The following is a 23,307-nucleotide window of genomic DNA, read 5'->3' on the forward strand; positions in this document are numbered from 1 at the left end:
AGCAAGGTTCCAAGAATTGTGCAACAACAGCACTGTCCTTCACCAGTGGACAGTATTCACTCTCTGTCTGCAGAACAGTCTCAGGAGCTCTTAACCAACAATCAGGTTCCAGGACTTCTGCAACAACTTCTGCAACAAATCTGGCAAAACATCAAAACAGACAGACAAAGTACCAGCAAAACAGCCATGTCTCCTCAGTCCTTGGCAGCTCAGGGGGCAGGTCTCAAAAGTCCAGGGCAATTCAAAGTGGCCCTCAGCAATCCTCTCAGTCTCTGCCTCCAAAGGTGCTGCTTCCAAAAAGTTCTTCTGCCTCTCTCTTGTGTCTCTCCAAATCTACGTCACCAGCTCCTCCCAGTTCAGCACTCTCTTTTCATGTCAACAGGTCCATCCCACAAGTGGGATTAACAAGCTCTGGGTTTTAACACAATCAAACCAAAAACCAAGCCAATACAGGGGGATCTTTAAATGCCATTACTATTACACCTCCTGAGGTCATGGTTCTCTTCTAAGAAGAAGAACAAACAACAATTAAGCCTTAAAGAAGCCAAAACAGAAATACTGAGTCTATAAGAAGTTAAGATCACCAAGCACATAAATCTTCTGTTTAGATTCCTGTTATGCCTCTCAGTCTCTTGCAGAACGCTCAGGCTCTCTCTTTCCCTTTGGCTATCTCTCATTGTTCTCTTCTGGCTGAAATGTACATTTAAGAGCAGTTGTTCAGAATGACCCTAATCTTAACAGATAACAAGCTAAAACACACACATACTTCAAATTATGTCCCCTCCTTTTTTGCAGTGTGTACTCTTTGAGCCTATTAGGGTCATTTGGCTGTTAACTCCTTCCTTGAAAAAAATCATTGCTACGTTTTACTTGGACATAATTCCTAACAAACACCTGTACAAATTACATTCAATACAAACAATTGATTGTGACATCTTGTTTATGTTAAACACAGTACTCTTGGGCCAGATAGGGAATACATATAGTAGTTTTGCGCTTCCCAAGGAGTTGTCCTGAATCTGATTTGATCCTTCTTCAGACTTACAGAGTCTGGACTTCAACGTGATTCCTTCTGCTCCTGCTGCCCATAGAAATGGGATAGCCCATTTTTGATAATCTAACTGTGTGGGGTACAGAGACCCTAACCCAAATTGACTACTTGGATACCTCTCAAAGTGAAGGTAGAAAGTTTTATTTGAAACTCCTGAGAAGCGGGCAGTCAGGTTACTGGAAAATAAATACAGGGCGAGGAGGCCGCCCGACAGAAGCCAAAGCTGGGTTATATAGTCGTAAACCACACACAAAAACCGCAACCCTCCCTTTCTTCATGTAATCTTTTAAATTGATTGGCTGTTCTGTTAACATTCCCTTATTTGGCAGGTGGGGTGACTAGGGGATTTCCAGAGTTTTGTTTTTCCCCCAAGGTCACCTAACTGAGGCCTGAGGCTTCACATACTTTAGCAGATAGTCTCTGAGAAACCACATTACCTGCCCCCCCTACACACAACCAAAATATCTTCTTAAGAAGATATCTTGTATCCTCTGATATCCCAAGTTGTGCATATCTGACACCTCTTTTAGAAATTGGTAGGAAACTCTACTAGCGATGTGCATTTTCTTAGTGGTGGGATGAGAGTTGCAGTGAGCCGGCAGTCATGTCTGTGTTTCAACCTCTTCATTTAGAAATTAGCAACTTGAAGGAAAAGGACATCCTTGTTTTACCCCTTGATCTGACTGACAGAAATTCTCATGAAGCAGCAACAAAAAGAGTTCTCCAACAGTTTGGGCAAGTAAGTTACGTTTGGAATTGATTGACATCTTTTTTAAAAAGTAACTGCAGCGGCCGCCTGCCTTCAGAGAAAGAACTGATGTTGGCTGAGTAGACTGAAGTGTGTTATTTTTTACTTTCATTCATTCTTTTTTTAAAAAATTTCAGTCACTAATATAGAAATGTTTGACATGATTGCACATGCATAACCTATATCAGATTGCTTACTGTCTCAGGGAGGGTAGAGGGAAGAGAGGGCAGAAGGGATAGAATTTGGAACTCAAAACTTTAAAAAATGTTTAAAATTTTTTTAACGTGTAATTAGGGAAAAATAAAATGTATGCACATATAAATATACATATATACACATATATGTGTATGTAACTACAGCCTACAAGGGAGAGTCAGTAAGATAGGTATCTGCTTCAGTATATTTCAAAATCCTGTATTTCTGAAACATAAATGAAAATGTTGTCAACTTCATACTGCAGAAAGTGTGATTACTGTATAATCAGATGTAGGAGTAGTGTTGTGAAGTAAGAACCCTAGGCAAGAATGCGTGATACAGGGCAGAGAAATAAATGGAACACCATCCTAAGAGAGGTTTATAAGCCAGCAATTTTTTTTAACTGTCAATAGAAATTGAGTCTAAGGTATAGAATTAAGAGCTGGCTTATTCTTACCCTGGTATGCTTTATTTTTTTTAATAGAAAGTATGTCATGATATATACAGCATAGAGAAATAATTTCTTTGAACAATGAAAATTAATTCATTTATTGATTACCCTTTGTCAGTTTTAGAGCAGTGGGCCTTTAATTCAGAAGGCTTTCATGACAGTAATAATAGCTAGCATTTATAGGTTTGCAATGAACTTTATAAATATCTCATTTTATCCTCACAACCACCTTGGGAGGTAGGTGCTACTATGAGCATCCCGATTTTACCGAAGCTGATGCTGAGAGACATTCTGTCCAAGGTTGCAGAGTTAGTAAGGGTCAAAGACTGGATCTGAACTCAGGTCTTCCCCATTCCAGGTCCAGGCCTCTTTCTAATTTGACATCTGGTTATCTCTAAGTGATTTATAGATGGAGTCAGTAGACTGGGGACTGAAGCAACGGTTTTGCTTCTCTGTTTCTGTTTCGGAGTTGCTGACTGGTTACTTTTGTTGTTGTTCTGGCTAGAACTGTGATGCCTCACCTATTATTTCAGTATAGTAATCTTTCAATGAAAAATCGTTCCAATTAATAATATAATCACTTTGCTTTTTTAATTTTTATTTTTTTTTACCCAAGATTGACATTCTGGTGAACAATGGTGGAAGGTCTCAGCGTTCTTTGTTTGAGGAAACAGACCTGGATGTTTATAAAGAGATAATGGAAATTAACTTTATGGGCACTATCTCCTTAACGAAATGTGTTTTGCCTCACATGATTGAAAGGAAGCAAGGGAAGATTGTTACGATGTCCAGTTTAATGGGCCTCGCAGCAGCCCCTCTTGGCTCAGGATACTGTGCTAGCAAACATGCACTTCACGTAAGTTGGTTTTTACTACACTTAAGTAACATTCTGTATTTAGAACTCTCCCTAGTATATTGTGCCCCACCTTTCCTCTTCCTGCTGGCCAGTGACTCAATGAAACAAGTCCAAATTGGTTTGGAAAAAATAGTTCTTGTCTGTGGTTAGTATTATGGTAAAAAGTTTAATTGCAGGTGTGACATTTCATAATTTAGCATATAAATATTTATGCATATACATAAAATAAATTATAATTTTATTAATTTATTTTAATGTAAATGCACAATGAGAAAAGAAAAATAATAAATGTAAATGTTAAAATTTAAATTCAAAATAAGAAAAAGAACAGAAGCATTACCATGTGCACAGCAGAGCATAAGAGAGAATTAAAATATACAGCAATAAATTTCCATTTCAAGAAAGCTTATATAATAAATACTGTGCATTGTGTTGAAAGCTGTCCATCTCGTTTTGCTTTCTTGTAATCTTTCTTTTGTTCTCTGCTGTGTACTTTTACTTTGTTCTTTTTTTCCCTCTTCCCCCAAGAAGGCTACAACAAAGTACAGATATATTTATATTTATATAGATATAGATATATACACATATATACATGTGTACCTGCACATATATACACATACATACACATATACATACATATAAACACACACACACACACATATATATATATACACACAGACTTAGATATCTATAATCATACTCATATATATGTAACCTATATCAGATTGCTTACCGTAATATATATATGTCTATATGACCACATGTATCTGGCCTCAGATCTTCCTTCAGTTCTCCCCTCTGGCTTGTAATTGAACTCTGCCTTCCTATAAGTGCCCATAGCCAGTGGCATCCCCACCTCACTGCTTCTTTACTCCCTGGGTGTGTGCTGGTTCTTTCTTGCTCAGGGCTGCATCTGGACAGCACCGCTGGGCCTGGTATCCCTTCTCAGAGGTTCCCTCAATATTTCCCCACTCAGAGCCCAAGCCCTAACACTGTAAATTACTATATCTGGAGCTGAGGCTGCCTCTGAACTCAGCTAGTCCCAGGGCTCACTGCTTGCTGTTTCAGCAAAGTTAGCCTAGAGGTGCTTACACTTTACAGGGACAGAACCTCAGTTCTGGAATTTTTCTTTGGACCTTCTCCCAGTTGTCCCAGGAGAACCACTGTTCTGTCCCAACTCTTGTGCTCTACTTTCACCCTGAGATGCTATTTTGTCTTGTTTGTGAGGAAAATCTGAAGAGCTTGGAATTTTCTGACCCATTCTACCATCTTCCCAGAATACTCTCTAAATTATAATTTTTTAAAAAGAAAGTAACAAGTTATTTTGCTGTCACTGTTTTGAAGGGCATACAAGCAGTTTTGGGGTGGCAATAAGGTTAAATTTCCATTTAACTCAACAATAGTTTATTTAATACCTAAATCGAGTGTGCTACTGGTTAGATCCTGGAGATATAAAGATGAAAAACATAAACTTTATCCTCAAAGGACCTATAATCAAATATCAGAGATATAATAAATACACAAATAAGAATGCTACAAGAGGGATGGCTAGGTGGTGCAGTGAATAGAGCGCTGGTCCTGGAGTTAGGAGGACCTGAGTTTGAATCCAGCCTTAGACACAACACAAAAACTAGCCATGTGACCTTGGGCAAGTCACTTAACCCTAATTCCCTACCTTCCCCCCTCCAAAGGAAAAAAAAAAAGAATGCTACAAGAGAGAACGTGAAAGGGGAAAAGAGAACCCTTTCATGGAATCAGACAGTAAGGATAAATCTACGGACACATCATGTCACTTCTCTGGGTCTGAATTTCTTATCTGGAAAAGGAAGGAATTCAGTGTCTCTTCCAGCTCTCTATGCTTTGATCCTAAGGAGAGATCTGGGGAAAATTTTCTTACAAAACTGAAGTAGGAAGAACAGTCAATTAATTAATCAACAAGAATTGTAATCACCTACTATTTGCCAAACAGAATGTTCCCTACTCTCAAGGAACTTAGATTTTATCAGGGCAAACAGCACATAGAGCACATAGGAAGGAAGGACATAAACATTTCAGTGAGCATCTTCTATGCGTCCAGCGCTATGCTAAGTACTTCACACCTACTATCCCCATGTTATCCTCACCACAACCCTGGGAGGCAGGTGTTATTATTACCATCCCTGTTTTACAGATGAGGAAACTGAAACAGGCAGTGGTTAGATGGCGTGCCCAGGGTCACACAGCTAGGGAGTGTCCGAGGCTAGATCCAAACTCAAGTCTTCCATGCTTAGCTATCTCTAAGCATTCAGTCAGATGGTCTCTAACGCCCCCTCTAGTTCCAGGATCGGTCTAAGAAGGGATCCAGACAAAATCATCTAACAAAGTTGAATGAGGAAGATTAGTCAATCAGTCAGGAGCATAGCAATTATTTTTTATGTGTCAAACCGAAAGGTTGCTACTCTCAAAGATCTTATAGTCTACAATGACAGCACACACACTTAGAACTGATTAAATGTATGTACAAAATGAATACAAAGCAATTTCAGGGTGGTGAGGAAATACTAGTCACTTGAAGGATCAGGAAATTCTTCATCTAGCAGATAGTACTTAAGCTGGGCTTTGAAAAAAATTAGGAATTCTAAGAGGTAGAGGTAAGGCATCATTGCATTCCAGAAATGGGGGACAGCTTATACAAAGACATGGAGAAAGAAGATGAAGTGTCATATGTGAAGGAATAGCAAGATTACTTTAGGTGGGGGGGGGGACAGAAAGTTAGGGGAGACCTTGGAGGAGGTGGTGCATGAGCTAGGTTTTGATTTTAGGAGAGGAAAGAATTGAAGGTGACCCTGAAGTTTTGTGATTGGGAGGATGGTGATGTCATTGGCAAATTAAAAAGGTAAAGTGAGATAAAAATTAGAGGAAACGATGAGTTTCTTTTTGGACATGTTGAGTTTGAGTTGAGGTAACTAAGGACTTGGTAGTCATTTTCATAGGGATGACAAGTAAAGACGCCTTGGGCGTAGATACAGTCACCTTTGGAGAGGGTGTATAAAAAGATGACATGAAGATTGAGCATTGGGGCCCACACACTTAGGGGCTGGGGTCAGACAAAGACAGTGATGGAGAACAAGAGTAGAGGAGAGATAGGAAAGGTAGGGAAAGATTCAGATGATAGTAATGTCATAGTAGCTAAGGAATAAGATTATTAAAGAGAGGTTAACACATGCTCAAAGTGGCCCAGGAGAATTGAGACGGAAAAGTAATTGAACTCAAGAGAACAGTTGCAATATATTAGTGGAACTAAAAGTCATATTCAGAATTGGGAAATATGATGATGAAGTGAAAGCATTGTGTTTTGGCAAATTTAGCAATTCAGGTGAAGAGAGTAATTAATTCATAATCAGTAAGGAGAGTTGTGACTTATTTCCTGATGGAGCAATAGACATAGAGAGGTCTCGTTTTAGACTTGGTCTTCCTGTTTGGTAACACTGTAATGTCAGTCCACTAGTCCTGACATGGTAAGACAGTCACCTTCACCCAGTTGGCATCAAAGACTTTATATGAAATTAAAAGTGACTAATAGGGTGAGTAGAAAGGAGGCTCCCATCCATAGATGGTGCTTTTAGCCAATCATGAGCCACAACATTTTAGTGATATCCCTAGACTTGAGCGCCTGATTTGAGTGTAGCTGAGTTGTAACTATCCAGCAATAGCTACATCAGGGGCAGACAGCGTGGCAGTGAATAAGGGATTGGGACTGAGGGGTCAGTGTAAAGAGAAGAGGGTGGCAAGAGAGGCTCATAGGAGTAACTGCACACTAAGGTCGTAGAGGGGAGGTGGGGATAGCTGTTAGATAGAAAAAAGGAAGTGTATGTCCTTGTCCATATCAGCACTTGGTATAGAATTCATATTAAACACGTGTTACATCTTGCTAGCATCCTAATAGGAATACATATTGAATCCAACCCTTAGGAACCAGTGGCTCTGTGTTAATTATAACTGTGAAGACCTACTGTATTTCACCACATAATCATCACACAATAATTGTTGCTCCCTATTTTTTCAGTCCAAAAACTGGGTTATAACCTTTCATCGTGTGATTGTTGCATGGTATAATTCTGCTGGTCATGCCAGTTAAAAGGTAAACAGAGCAGCAATGTATTCCCCAGTGGCATATGAATACACATTTATTACAAGCCCTGAGCCTAGAATTCTCAGCGCAGGTGCATTGTCAGCATATTTCCAGAAGCCAGCTTTCATGGTTTGTAGAGAACCCTGCAGTACTAACGGTATTGTCACTCAACCCAGTATGAGCAAGGGGGGCAGGCAGGCGATGCTGCCGTGAATAAGTCATGGGATGTAGCGAGACTCGCATCTTCCTTAATATATATTCTCTGGTATTCCCTGCATATTAATCTGGCACAAAAACAGATTAGTAATAAATGATTTTTAAGTAACACCAGCACAATCTTTAAAAAAAATCTTCACATGATGGTGACATCCGACTTTTGCAAAAAAGCCCCCAAACAAACCAGCACACAAATCTGTGATGATTATGCAGTGAAATATGGTAGGTTGTTGTGGGTAAGTTGTTTTTCAGTCATGCTTGACTTTTCATGACCCCATTTGAAGTTTTCTTGGCACAGATACTTGTTATTTCCTTCTCTAGCTCATTATGTAGATGAGGAAACCGAGGCAAACAGGGTTAAGGGACTTGCCAAGATCACACAGCTAGTAAGTGTCTGAGGCCAGGTTTGAATTTAGGAAAAATGAGTCTTTCTGACTCCATTCTCAGCACTCTACCCACAACTCCCTGAAGATAAAAGTTAACTAAATTAAAAAGGATTACTCGTTCACCTAGTAATCATGCCGCTCATGTAAAGTTAATCAAGAAGATAGGAGTCTTTCTAGAGAGTACTACTTTTTGCCTCCAGGCAAGATTCAGTCCATCACATCCATGAGCATGCTGTAGCAAGCCCATTTAATATTTAACATCAATCAACAAGCATCTATTAAGTGACTGTTGTATGCCAGGCACTAGGGAATTTAAAGACAAAAGTGAAATAGCACCTGCACTTTAGGAACACACAATCTATGCAGGAGACCAAGGAAGACCTTATTTAGGAGGCAGCAGTTGAGCTGAAGGAAATAAGGGATCCTAAAGAAGCAGAAAAGAGTAATGAGTACATTACAGGCATGGGGGACGTGTCTGTGCAAACGCATGCACAAGAGATGAATATTCAGCAAGTTAGATAAGCAGTGTGCTAGTTATGATACAGAATACATTTAGCAATTGTTTTGGATACTGTATTGCCCATCATATTTATTTAGATGATTTCCCCACTTTTAGACATTTTCTTCATCTAGAAGGTGAAAATGTCAGGATTAAGGTAACAATATTTTACTGACAGTATCAACCCTAGAGATTGTTGCATAATTTCCTTCTGAGGGACAGCATAGCTGTTCTTCAGTTCATCAGAATTCCAAGGGCAATGATATTATTTTAAATGTAATAGTACTATGAGTGGTTAGGTTGTTAAACATTCCAAGAAATAGTCTTGACATATAAAAGACAGATAGTATTTTTAGATTTTTACCTTCATTCCCCCCCAGATTTTTTTTTTACACCTCCCTTCTAGGTAGTAGCAGGAACAGAAAGAAATATATCACCTGTCCACCTCCCTCAGTCTTAAGAAAAGACACATAGATCCTAGGATCCCAGGACTTTGAGCTGGAAGAGACTGTCTTGTCCAACCCTCTCAACTGACGGACAAAAAGAAACTACTTCAAATATATTCTTGCCCAATTACATGTTGGGTTCAGGAGTACCATCAGAACAAGGTGCCCTCCCCTCAACAACTGCAAATAGGCATGTTCCTTATAGACAATGACCATAAAAGTGAATGATTGTAAATAAAAATGATTATAAAAAGTGAACTCTCTATTTCCCTCTCTCCACTCCCTACTCTGAAGAGGATCATTTAAGCGTTAGGGCTTCTTAAATAAGGGGTAAACAATCTAACTTTTTACCATAGAAGTTCAGGACTGTTGTCATTAACAGGGGCTGTTCTTCCTCAGAATTGATGGAAGGGGTAAGAAAATTAGGGTCATTGTTCTCAAGCTGGCCAGGATCTTAAAGGTCATTTAGTACAGTTGTGTTATTTTGTAGGTAAGAAAATGGAAACCCAGAGAATGATTTGCTTAAGGTCTCACAAGTGGCAAAGGCAAAATCTGACTCCAAGTCTAGCTTTTGTTGTACCACAGGGCACTGCCTTTAAGGAAACAGTAGGGAATAGATAGAATACTGCTCTTATACAGAAATCTTGCTATTTATTTATAGTTCTGTCCTTCCTATGCCCCAACCGAACCCTTGCCTCCTGACCACCTTACAGTCTCAGTGGGCTAATTGAATGACTTGTTAAACTTTAAATAATAACTTTGTTTGTAATAACAACTTACTAAACTGTAAATATACTGCATAGAATGGAACAAATACACCTTTTGGTCTACCCACTGGGGCTACAGGGGTCATCTGTTGTCTCTAATGTTTTGAATGTTCATGATGAAGCATTTCATAATAAATGATGGGGTTGGGGTAGAGTTGGGAGAGGCAGCACAGAGAGAAGATTCTTTGCTCAGTCCACACGGTTTTGCAACTGAATGGCATTATTTTTCAGTCTATTTGGCTTTCAGAATTTATATTTTATATACATTTATTATATATTATGTTATATATTTTATATAAATTTTATATTTATATTCAAAATTCATTTATAAAATGAATTAAGCAAGCCATCATTTGCTTTTTTTTTTTAAACTGGTGATCTCCCCACTAAAAACTTGGATAAAACATTTGCTGAGGCTAAATATTATCTGCTAAATGAGGAAGGGAAGTAGAGGAGAGTTACCTCTGAAACAGGGTTGGTTTCTGTTGAGCATTATTTCCTTCTCATATTTCTCTCCTTTATACACAAAAGATACTGTAGTACCATAGTTTAAGAAAATAGGAGCCAGGCATTTTTAACTATAGTTCTATGTGGCTATTAAAAATCACTGCAAGTGTTCCTGGTATTATGCTGGGTTCATGAGCTATTTTTTGACTGAGTGGATAACACATGAGTACATCTGACACTCAGAGGAACATAGACCAGCTGGAGTGTGTTCAAAGAAGGGTGTGATGAAGGGATTTAAAATTGTATGAGAATAATTGGAAGGAACTAGAAATGTTGAGCTTAGAGAATAGACATTCTAAAGGAAGACATGATCACTTGTCTTTTCTTTCAGTGCCCTCGTTACACGGTTTCATTGATTGTTTCTATGAAGGAGATTCCTAGGTTCCCAGCTATCTGGCTCCAGTCTCCTGAGCTCTAGTCTCATACCACGAATGACTTATTGAATATTTTGAACTGGAACATATCAAAACTCCCACAGAGTATGGGTATTAGATCATATTAAACCCACCCCTCTTCCAATTTTACCTGTCTCTGTTAAGGACACCACTACCCTTCCATTCTCCTAGGCTTACAAGCTTGGCATTATCCTTAACTATTCATTGCCACTAAGCCAGGGGTGGGGAACCTGCGACCTCAAGGTCACATGTCCTGCTCTTCCCCACCTCTGCACTAAGCCAACATATCCAAGCCATTCTCCGCACAGCCACCAACAGGATTGGAGACTTTAAGCACCGATTTTCACATGAGGCCTTTCCTGACCCCCCCAGCTATCAATGTCTTCTTTGTCTCCTCCCCCTTAGCTTGCGTCTATTTTGTGTATACCTCTACATGTAGGGGTTGTTTTTACTTTAGGACAAGCACTGTCTCATTCTTTGTGTTTGTATCACTACTTCCTAGCACAACAGGTACTACTAATTAATTATTATGTGTGATTATTAAATGCTTAATAAACGCTTATTAATAGATTCAATTACGTGAAGGTCTGTTATGTGAAAGAGAATTAGACTTATTCTGCTTCTCTCCAGGAAGCAGTACGAGGACTGATGGGTAGAATTTGTAGGAAGACAGGACTTCTTAAAAATCAGAACTGTCTGAAAATGGAATGGGCCATCTCATGGGAGTCATGAGCTATTTGTTCCTGCATGCCTCCCTCTTAGGAATGTTGTTAAAGGAATTCCTGCATTTGTTCACAAGGGGGACTAGATGTCCTGAGGTCTACTACATATAATAAGTCCTATGCTGCTTTCAAAAGGTGAAATTTTATTACATATCATTATCCAAAGAACAGATTATAAAAATCATAATGGGATGATAAAAGATGGGATGGTAAAAGAATCATAATGGGATCATAATTTATAAATGATTAAAGAAAGCGAATTCTTATATGTTTTATAACAAAAACATCTTTTAATGTTTAATATGTTTAATAACAAAAACATCTTTTGCGGATGGTCTGCTAGGGTTTTTTTAATAGCCTCCGAAGTGAACTTGTAATGTATCCAGAGATAACAGTTACGAACATTTGTCCTGGACCTGTACAGTCAAACATTGTACAAAATGCCTTTACTGAAAAAGTCTCAAAGGTAAGGATTTTTGCATTTGGAAAATGTGAATTATATAGGTATCATTGCTATCTTAATATACGTAGACTTGAAGTTTTAATAGGTTAAATATGCTTTTGAATATTTCATGACTCTAACCCAGCACTGTAATATAACTGGAACTAGAGATGCCACTTCCCTCACCTAGCCTCTTTAGCTGTTTTTGGCTCATTCCTTTACCTCATCCTGCATTCTAAGGCAAACAAGAGGTATAATCTTATATTTTCTCATACATTAATAGAAATGAAAGCAAATCAATTAATTAATTAGTTCTGGGCTCAATTTGTAAAATAAATCAAAGAAAACTCTTTTTCTGTGAACTTTTTTCTTGCTTTCTCAACCCCCCTCATCTAAGGGTAGCTTGTATTCAAGCCAGTGCACTATTTATGGTGAGATGAAATGCAAGTTTCTTAATTTATGAAAACTTAACTTATGGGCATCTAAGAAAAGTGTTTGAGGTAGACATCAGTTAAGTTATAAGAAATTCCTTGTACTTGTTTGGGTTAAGTTAATTTTAATTATTCCCAAATATTGGTTACTTTTAAGTGTCTGTTGAAGATGAGAAAATACAGTTTATATTTATATGTGTTTCTATTATAGAAGCAGTGTGTGTGTGTGTGTGTGTGTGTGTGTGTGTATGTGTGTGTGCTTCCTATTAAATTGTTACCCATTTTAAGTTTGCACTGTTATGGTCTTCTATACCACACCAGACAATTGATTATATATGATTGAGAAAATAAATAGCCTGTGTTTATTATATAGAACCTAATAAACAACCAATCTTGGATGACTATTTACAGTCCTGCAATTTTTTTCAATTTTCCAGAAAGTGGAGAACCCAGGAAATCAGCATTATAAGATGGCAACCAGTCGCTGTGTTCGATTGATGCTGGTCTCCATGGCCAATGATCTAAAAGAAGTCTGGATTTCTGAGCAACCATATTTGTTTTTTTTCTATATCTGGCAGTATGCCCCAACCTGGGCCTGGTGGCTAACAAACAAGCTGGGACACAGAAGAATTGAAAATTTTAAGAGTGGACTGGTATGGTCTTACGTATTTTTTTTCTATAGCTTTTCAGAAGAATACAAAAAATTTGTTGGTTCTCATGGTTTATTATTTTCAAATCTATGTATGTATCAGTCTATGTATCTGTCTATCTCTGTGTCTGTCTGTCTGTCTGTCTATCTATCTCTCTATTTATCTTTATGTCTGTCTATCTGCCTGTCTGTCTCCTGAGTCTGACACATGCTTACTTGGTGACCTGAACAAGTAATTCAACCTCTCAGTGCCCCAGGCAATTCTAAGACTAGTTACATTGGTAAAACAAATTTCCTTGTTGGAAATTCCCAAGAGTAATGAAAACATAAATCAAGTAGTGTGTGCTCATAAATACATATGTGTGTATATGAGTGTATACTCTATATACTTGTACATATATGTATATGTTTTTTTAAAATCAACACCACATTGGTTATGTAGTCATTTCCTGCCTAATATTAATTGATTCCTTTAATTAACAAATGAAAAACATTTGTTAAGTGCCAAGCACCCCATATCAAGCATTGTGCCAAGTGCTAGGGATATTCTAACAAGGGGAGATCACAGACATAGGGTAATGCAAAACTGGAAAATTACAGGGATAGTATGGAGCTATAGATTAGTCAATTGACATGCTCTTTCCAGAAGCAATGACTGTTGATTTGCTTTCTGTGCCCAGCAGAGGATGTGAAAATGCAGGGGACACTTGGGATGGGGATAGGGTGTGGTAGGGGATATGTGTACAGCAGGAAGATGGCCAGAGTAAAGCACAGTCAGGGGTTTAGGCTAGCTCAGTGTCGTGACCTTTCACCAATCAGGATAGCATAGTCCCAGATCAAGAGTTCCATTAGAAACAGCAGCATTGTCAGAGTAGCACAGCAGAAAGATTATCAGGCAGTATGATGTCATAGGGTCATTCCTTCCATAACAATCATGCTGTATAAATGGGTGACTGGCTGAATGATCGGGTCTAACTGAAATACATTAAGATATTTCTACAAGAGTATTGTTCATTTTACCTGATGTAGGGTATGGCCGGATAAAATACTAGAAAGTAGTCAAATATCTTTACATCCTTTTAGTTTGGCTCATTACAAACTCCAACTAGTCCTGGACACTGCAGCCTGTAACAAAGTGGAGCTAATTCCTGTGCCAAGCCCCTTTCTCTGTGTACCATAGTCCTGTCTGTGCAATAATGATGCACATAATGCGTTCCAAATCGACTCTTCCAGTTTTAACACATTTAAAATGAGAGGGATGATCTCTCAAGATCTCTTCTGTCTGTAAAGTTCAATGTGTGATTTTATGATATTAAAAATGGGAGGAGGAATTACTCAATTTATTAGTCAATTTAACCAGTACTCTTGTCTGCTACCTTCTCTCCTGTTCCCTACCCTAGTACATTTGAAATCATTAGGCCTGGGTTAAATTCTTAACTGTGGCACTTAGAAACTGTGTATACTTACCAAGCACATCATCCCCTTCATTACACCTCAGCATCTGTATCTTCAAAATGATGGGCTTGGCCTAGACTTTTAAGAGGTCTTCCACCTCTAAATCCTATGATGCCATGAACTCCTTAGTCATGTACTGTATCTTTAATAAGGAGGCCAGGCATTCCAAAGCAAGTTGTATAGAGATTAACAGGAACTGTCTGTTCTTCAACCTGATTTTATAGCAGCTAAGGGAAGAGCTGACTAAGCATGCCTAAGGAAATTATGAGCATTGCAGTAGAAATGAGAGTAACTGATTGAGAGGCAATATGCAAAAAGCACTGGACTCTGAATCAAGAGAGACCTGAGTTTGGATCCTGCCTCTGACACTTAACTAGTTGCGTCATTGTGGGCAAGTCAGTCAGTTAGTATTTATTAAGTGTCTACTGTATGCCAGTCACTGTGCTAAAATGTTGGCATTTAAGTCACATAACCTCTTGGAACTTCAGTTTCCTTATCTTTAAAATAGGACTGATTCCTTTGTCTCACAGAGATGTTATAAGGAAAAGATGAAATACTACTCAGTATATAAAGCACTTTGTAAACTAAGAGTTTTGCAAATACGAGCTATTCTTCTAGTAATACAGGAAATAACATTATGAGGTTAAGAAAAAAATATGATGCTATAAATAAGGCTTTTCCATGTTAATAGTATCTGGAACACAGTAGGCACATAATAAATGCTTACTGACTGATAGGCCACGTTAGTTTGATAGTTTTACAGGTATTCTCAGTCATCTGTGGACTGACTTTCCTCAGATCTTGCTTATAAATATAGAATTGTAGAATGTTAGAATAGAAACCAGGATTCTTTGACTCCTGGTCAAGTGCTTTTCTCACTACCGGTGTTTATTTTAGATTTAAACAGTGTTTCTGTGTGTATGTCTTATTTCATAACATTGGACAAATCTCTTACTCTATTCACAACACATTTTCAGTAGGGAAGAACATTAGTATACAAGTTTGGACCAAGGTCTTAGGTACCTGGTGCTTTGTATCTAGACTGATCACAGTCTCTTGGACTTAGAGCTGGTTATCTAGTCTAATTCCCTCATTTTACAGATGAGGGAGAAACCCAGAGTGTTATTTGTCCAAAGCCACACAGATAGTAAGTGGCAGAGTCAGATAGAGTAGTAAAAAGATACACCAGGTAACTCAGTAGGTGTCGTGCAGTGGACAGAGCTCTGAGCCTGGAGTCAAGAAGACTCATCTTCTTGAGTTCAAATCTGGCTTCAGACACTTTATCCTGGGTAAGTCACTTGACCCTGTTTGCCTCAGTTTCCTCATCTGTAAAATGAGTTGAACGAGGAAATGGCAAACCACTGTAGTACCTGTGCCAAGAAAACTGCAAATGGAGTCGTGAAGAGGTGGACATGACTGAACAACAACAACAAAAATTATAGCAGAATTAAGTGAATCAGTTAATGAAAGAATCAGTCAGCTGGAGTTTATTAAGCTCCTGCTGTATGCCAAACTCTGAACTAAACTCTAGAGATACAAAGAAAAAATCAAACAGACCTTGTGCACCTTAGAGGGAAGGCTAGTATCTGGAGGGACCAAAAAAGGTTTCACTGGAGCCTAGTCTTAAAGGAAACCAGGAATTCTAGGAAGTAGAGATATGGGAAGAGAGCACTCCAAGCATTGATGGGGTGGGGGAAGGGAGCAGTGAGGGAGGGACAGCAAATTCAAAGGTTCGGAGATGGGAGATAAGCTACCACGTGTGAGGAATAGCAATTAGATCAGTGTGAATAGACTATAGAGTGTGTGGAAGGGAGTGATGTGTAAGTAGAATAGAAATATGGGAAGGGGCCAGGATGTAAAGAGCTACACAGAAGAGTTTATGGTTGATCCCAGAAGTAATAGGGAGCCACATTAATGAAGTTAATGAAGAAGAGAGTGATGTGATCAAACCTGCCGTTTAGGAAGATGACTTTGGCTGCTATAAGAAGGGTAGACTGGAGTGGGAGAGATACTTGAAGCAGGAAATTACCAGGTCCTTGCAAGTAGAGAAAAGATAAAAGCTGTCAAATGATTAGATATGTGGAGTGAATGACAGAAAGGAGTTGTGGAGGCCAAGTTTTTGAACATGGGTGACGGAAGGATTGTGGTGCCCTTAACATTAGTATAGAAGTTCAGGAAAGCGGTGGGTTTGGGGAGGGGGGAAGATAAGTTTTGTTTTGGAAACACTGAGTTTGAGATACCTACAATGCATCCAGTTCTAAGAGTAACTGAAGATTAATTTGGGAGAAGAGCCATAAACAGAAGTGGAGATGTCACTGAAATATCCCAAAGACACCCTAGACCGAAAGAGCCAAGTGAAGTGGTTTCGGAAAGTCTGGCATGAAGGAATAATATAGTCATGATAGAGAATTTAAGTTTTCTACCTACTGAATCTTTCTCTTTCTGCATGAGCTTGCTTTAAATACCATTTTATCCTTCAGAGAGCAGAGAAACCTGCAAAGGGAGCTCCTGTTCTTGATCTGATTCTCACCAACAAAGAGGAACTAGTTACTGGAGTGAAAATCATTCTTAATCTATTAATCCCCTGGGGGGAAGTGACTACTCCATATTAGCATTTGTGATGAAGAAAGGAAAGAGGGTCATAGCCTGATAAGTATCCTAGATTTGAGGAAGAAAGATTTCAGAGGAATAATAAGTAGTGCCCCATAGCCTAAAATTCCAGAGAGGATGCAAGGTGGTACAGTAGCTAGAATGCTAGGCCCAGAGTCAGGAAGACCCGAGTTCAAATCCAGCCCCAGACATTTACTAACAATGTCACCCAGAACAAGTAACTTAAACTACTGCCTGCCTCATTTTCCTCATTTATAAAATGAGGATCAGGGGCGGCTAGGTGGCGCAGTGAGTAGAGTGCCGGCCCTGGAGTCAGGAGGACCTGAGTTCGGATCCGGCCTCAGACACTTAACACACACACACACACACACACACACACACACACAAAGCCAAGCTGTGAGACCTTGGGCAGGTTACTTAACCCCAATTGCCCTCCAAAAAGCAAACAAACAAACAAACAAATATATAAATAAAATGAGGATCATATAGCACCTACCTCCCAAGGTTGTGTTGAGGACCATGTGGGAAAACATTTCAAAGTGCTTTGCAAAACTCAAGGGCCATATGCTAGCTATTAGCTATTACAAGGGCAGCTAGGTGGTACAGTCAATAAAGGGTCAGGCCTAGAGTCAAGAAGACTCATCTTCCTAAGTTCAAATCTGGTCTCAGACACTTTCTAGTTGTCCTTGGCTAAGTCATTTAACCCCATTTGCCTCAGTTTCCTCATCTGTAAAATGAGCTGGAGAAAGAAATAGCAAACCACTCCAGTTTCTTTGCCAACAAAATCCCAAATGGGATCATGAAGAGTTAGACACAACTAAAACAACTGAACAGCATTAGCTTTTATTATCACAGGAAGTAGGAGGTAGTAGAAGACTTCATACTGAAGATATAAACAGAAGCAATTGTGAGGAGGAGGAAACTGGGAAGTTATCTAAAGCAGCTTTTGTTGTACAGAAAACAAACACATCAACCAACTGATATTTTAAAAAGATATATACAAAAAATGGAAGAGCAGATGATGTAAGATGAATAAAAGGTGTGATACTTTCCTTTAAAAGTAGATGGCCCAGTGGCTAGAGCATTGACCTCAGAATCATAAGAACCAGAGTTCAAATCTCAGTGAAGTAACATGATAACTTGATAACACCAGTTATGGGGGCGGAGGGGGGGTAATGAGGCTTTGTAATTCCCAGCAGGGTGCAAATAGGATTAATATCATGAAGTGTACAGTGGGTTTTATTATGGGGACAGCTAGGTGGCACAATGAATAGAGCATCAGCCCTGGAGTTAGGAGAACCCAAGTTCAAATTTGGACTCAGGACACTTAACACTTACTAGCTGTGTGACCTTGGGCAAGTCCCAATTGCCCTGCCTTCCCCCCTCCAAAAAAAAAAAAAGTCATCTCAGGAGTGAAAAAATTCCTGAATGAGCTGAGAACTCCTGAGAACAACAATAAAAGTGGGGTTTGGGGGAGGTATGAGAGTAGGAATAAAGATTGTTTTTAACTGTCTTGGGGAAAAGAGGGCTATCAAAGAAGGTGTAGTGAGACATGGGTCTGCTTGGGTGGGGGATGGGAAAGAGGAAACAGATGAAAGAAGGCATTGTTGTTTGGCTGTCATTTGCTTCTGTTTCTTCTGCCAGTGACCTTTGGAGCTGGAAAAAGAACAAAAATGCCCATAGGGCGATGAAATCCCAGAGAAATTGGGAGTCCTGGGAAAGCACCTCGCTGCTCTTGATGAGTCTGAGACACCAAGCGCAGACCAGCTATTTCCTAGAGTGTGCAGATATGATTGTCAATGAGCCATTGGCAGGGGTTTAGCAATATATTCAATAAGTCACTAATAAAGAGAATAAGTAACAAATCTATTTATTGCATGTTTATCTGACTTTATGCACACATTATATGTAGGAATATATACTTACCACATATATTCACTTACATGTGTGTGAATATATTCATATATATGCATGTACATGTGTTTGACTATATTACTCTGTGTGAATATATTCATACACATAATATCTACATATGTTCACATATGTGAGGAGATAAAAATGTACATAAAGGTGATATGTATGTATAAGTCCAGATAAATGAAAATGCACATATAAGTACATATGCACTCATAAATACAAAATAAAATGGCAGTTTAAAGAATGGAAACAGTAGTAGTTGGGGGGTTAGGAAAGGCTAGAAGTAGTGCTTGGGTTTTATCTTGAATGGACTAAGAGATTCCAAGAGACAGAGATGAGGAGGGAATGCATTCCAGGTGTGGCTAGACTGTAACGTGTGATGAGGCTGGAAAGTTAGGTTAGGGCCAGGGTGTAAAGGCCAAACAGAGGGGCGATAGGTTATTGTTGTTATTGTTTTCAGTCGTGTCCAATTCTTTGCAGCCCCATTTAGGGTTTTCTTAGCAAAGATACTGGAGTGGTTTGTTTGCCATTTCTTTCTCCAACTCATTTTATGCATGAGGAAACTGAGGCAAATGAGGTTAAGTGACTTGCCTGGGTATGATCACATAGCTCCTAAGTGTTTGAGACCAGATTTGAACTCATGAAAATGAGTCTTCCTGACTCCAGCCCCAGTACTCTTCACCACCTCGCTGCCCTGAAGTAATAGCTGGCCTATGCTTTATTGATTTAGGAGAGTGACATGCTCAGACCTGCGCTTAGGGAAAGTCCCTTTGGCAACTGTGTGGAGGATGGATTGGAGTCAGGAGAGGCTTGAAGCAGGGAGATATATCAGGAGGCCTTTGCTGGTCCAGTCAAGAGGTAGCTGATGTGTGAACTAAGGTGGTGCCTGTGTGAGTTAGTTATAGATCTAGAAATGGGAAGATTTAGATAGTGATTAGATGTGTGCAGTGAGTGTCAGTAAATCGAAGATAATGCCACATTTGCAAATCTGAGATACTGGAAGGAATGTGGTATTGGTATCCATAGTAGAAAGAAAACACATTGGAAAAGGAGTGGGTTTGGGGGGGAAGATAACGAGTTTGTTTTGGATGTGTTGATTTTTTAAAAATCTCTGGAGATTTGAGATGGTTCAGCTTGAGGTATTATACCAATAGGCAGATGGGCTTGTGGGATTAGAGGTCAGGAGAGATGTTAGGTCTGGATATAAAAATCTGTGAGTCATCTGTATAAGAGATGATAATTAAACCCATGGGAGCTGGCAAAGTCATTAGGGAAGAAAGAACAAAGAGAGAAGAGAAGAACAGGGACAGATACATTCATAGTTAGGGATTATAACAGAGATACTGAAGAGACAAAAGAGATTTGAGAAGTAGTGGCCATTTACATACAGGGAGATCCAGGAAAGAACAGGGTCTCAGGGAAGAGAGAAAACCCAGAGAAGAGAGCATCCAGAGCATCCTCAGCAAAATAAAAAGTTTCAGAGATCAAGAAGAATGAGGACATATGGAAGACCATCAGATTTGACCATTAGAAATCATTGGTGAATTTATTAAACGCTAAAAAAAAAAAAGCAAGTGCCTCGAAATGGGCATTAACAGGTTCATACAGAATCCTCTTTTTATATTCTGTATGTATGGAAATACTCTTTTTGGGGTATTTAAAGTCAGAATTTAACAATGTTCTAGGGGAAAAAAGAGATCATTGGTAAATGGAGAACGTAGTTTCAGTTGAGTGATGGGATCAAAAGCCAGATTACAATAGAGAAGTTAGTGAGAGGGGAGGAATAGAGCTACTTACTAAGTGAGAGGAGAGGAAGTTGAGGCAATACTAAGAGCTTTCTCTAGGAGTTTGGCTGAGAAGGGGGGGGGAAGAGATAGAACAAAGGAAGCTTGAGGGGCTGGTAGGGGCGAATGAATGCTTTCTAAGAAGAGAGGCTTGGGCATATTTCTATGCAGCAAGGCATAACAGGTTGTAGATTGGAGAAAGGAGATGATTTAGAGGGGAGGGGAATTAGCTTTAATGAGAAGGACTGCCTCATTATTAGAGACTGGAGTGTAGGGGAGGAGAGGTAAAGGAATTTCAACGCGTTTTGAGGAGAACTCATGGTGAATGATCTTGAAAGTCTAGGCATCATTCATCTGGGCCAGATGTGAGTGTGGTATGGCTTGCAAGCTCAGTTGGAGCCCAGTGCTAATGGAATCTTAGACTGCACTAAGAGAGGTGAGATAGCCAGTATTAGGGAGGGGATATCCTGCTGGATTCCGACCAAGTCAGATCGTGTTCACTTCTGGGCGCCCCATTATAGGGAGGACGGTAATAAGTTGGAGAGATCCCAGAGAAGGATGACTGTGATAGTGAAGGACCTAGGAACTTATAAACTCTTCGAGGACGAGGTGTTGGGGTATTTATATTTTTTTCTTTTCTTTCTATGCCCAATTTTAGCACATACTTAATAAGTGAATCGACAGGTCTGTTAATGAAGCCCGTAAAGAGATAACAGAACAGGCTAAAAACATACTGCTTTAAATTTTGTGTCTCTTGAGTTCCAGCCCTTAGGATTGGAAGAGTTTATCTTATCTACGTGTAATATTCTTATTTATCTTGGATGGGGTAGGGGAAGCAAAAACACAGTCTGCAGTGTGAATTTAGTGTTTCTGTTAGTTTACAAATTCTGTCTGTTAGGAATTTGTTAGTGGTTTTTCGTTATCTTTTCTTTTTGGGGGGGCCAAGGCAGTCGGAATTAAGTGACTTGCCCAGGGTCATACAGCTAGTGTCCAGTGTCTAAAGTTGGATTTGAACTCAAGTCCTCCTGATTCCAGGGCCAGCGCTCTCTATCCGCTGTCACCTAAATGCCCCTTTTTCTTTTTTTTTTTTATGGTTTTTCATTATCACATTGCAAACTAATCCGCCCTTCGTCTTGTCAAATATATCTATCCTGTAAATGGTTAAACATTTCTTTTGTAATTTACTCTGGCAAATCATAGAACACAATGTCCTAATCCAGAAATGCAGAAAAAGTTTTTAAAAATGGGCTGAGCAGATGCCAACTGTTCTTAATAGAGCAGCACAGTTGATAGTATAACTGGTTAGATTACAATTTTGCAACAAACTATCAGGGAATTAACAATTTGCCTAAAGTCTAGAGTTTTGATGTGTGCTTATCATTCAAATTTGAGTCTTTATCCAGTTTTCCCAAGAATTGCACAAACTGAGCACAATCCTTTAAGTGAGGTTCATAAAAGTAAAAAGAATGTCTTGTTACAATCAGGTTGCAAAAGTCTCTGAGGTTACTGTGCAATAAGCAGGAAGGAAAAGTTTAGAGACAATGCTGGTAGACATCATAGAAAGGATGAGTGTAATGCTGATCCCCGTTAACTTTGCCTCTGGTCCCCTGAGAGAGCTGCTGTTACAGGAAAATCCAGATTTCTTACAGTCCAAAGCCAGAGTTCAAGATTTTATCACATCCATCACACAATTCAAGACATACATCTTTAATAGTCAGAAGTTTTACTTCATAGGAAAACTCCCTTTCTATTCTTGTTGTTGTTGTTGTTGTTAAATAATTCTAGGCTATGGAACATATTTGGAGTGGGTGCTGAAGGGCTTAGCTTTAACTTAATGAAATATTTACAAGGCTTTATTTGTAGGCCCCAAGTTTTATTTCCCTTCCAAACATTCCACTGACAGCAGTAAAGCAGAGTTTGACCCTAAGCACAATACAAAACGTATAGGATTAACTAAAAAATGTCTCCATCACAAACAGAAGTAAGAAAAATGTGGAATGATTACTTTTGACTAATGTAACTATCTTTGTGTTACAGGATGCTGATTCCTCTTATTTCAGACCAATGAAGAAAAAATCAAATTGAAAGAATACCAGCATTTTTATTCCCATTGTAACTGAAGAGATGGAAAAATTAAGTGCTTTAAATACATTTATATTTCTATAACTTGATTCATAAAACATCATAAATGCCACAATAAAGATCTTAAGCATTACGTTTCATATTCTTGAGTTAAAAAAAAAACCCTAAACACTTCTACACTGGAAAAAAAGTGAATTTCCATCAGTTGAGAAATAGCTAAACAAACTATGGTACAGAAATGTAATATACTATACTGCAAGAAACAATTTCAACAATCAATTACTAAGTATCATTAATCACTAAGTACAATCATTAGCAAATACACAAACCCTCCACCCCTTAGGTCACTAGTAAACTATAATTCCATAATTACTCAGTACCCACAGAGAGGTCTTTTCATCTTGACTTGGGGCCTGTTCTCAGATTCCCTGGATCCCCTTCCATGGTCCCAGAATTCTACCTGGATTCACCAGACTGTCACCTGGGTTCAATGGCAGACACTCCTAGTTCCTTGTCCAGCTCTCTGAGCATTTCTTGTTCCATGCTGAAGCTCACAGGGTCCAGTCCATCTCAAATCCTTCACAATA

General features: G+C 39.0%; 1 protein-coding gene across 1 annotated transcript in view; it reads left to right on the plus strand.

Moving 5' to 3' along the window:
* Positions 1-22,853, plus strand: part of DHRS7 (dehydrogenase/reductase 7) — a 35,988-nt gene extending 13,135 nt beyond the window's left edge. Inside the window, exons 3-7 of the mRNA XM_069092054.1 lie at positions 1,684-1,790; positions 3,062-3,301; positions 11,694-11,816; positions 12,661-12,876; positions 22,676-22,853. Of these exons, the coding sequence (XP_068948155.1) occupies positions 1,684-1,790; positions 3,062-3,301; positions 11,694-11,816; positions 12,661-12,876; positions 22,676-22,723 (734 nt within the window). The 3' untranslated portion in view covers positions 22,724-22,853. The remainder of the gene's footprint in view (positions 1-1,683; positions 1,791-3,061; positions 3,302-11,693; positions 11,817-12,660; positions 12,877-22,675) is intronic.
* The last annotated feature ends 454 nt before the right edge of the window (positions 22,854-23,307 follow it).

The sequence above is a fragment of the Petaurus breviceps genome, unplaced genomic scaffold, assembly GCF_028583685.1.
Source record: "Petaurus breviceps papuanus isolate PSGF00001 unplaced genomic scaffold, PetGlider_PUasm1.0 189, whole genome shotgun sequence".
Taxonomy (NCBI): Eukaryota; Metazoa; Chordata; class Mammalia; order Diprotodontia; family Petauridae; genus Petaurus; species Petaurus breviceps.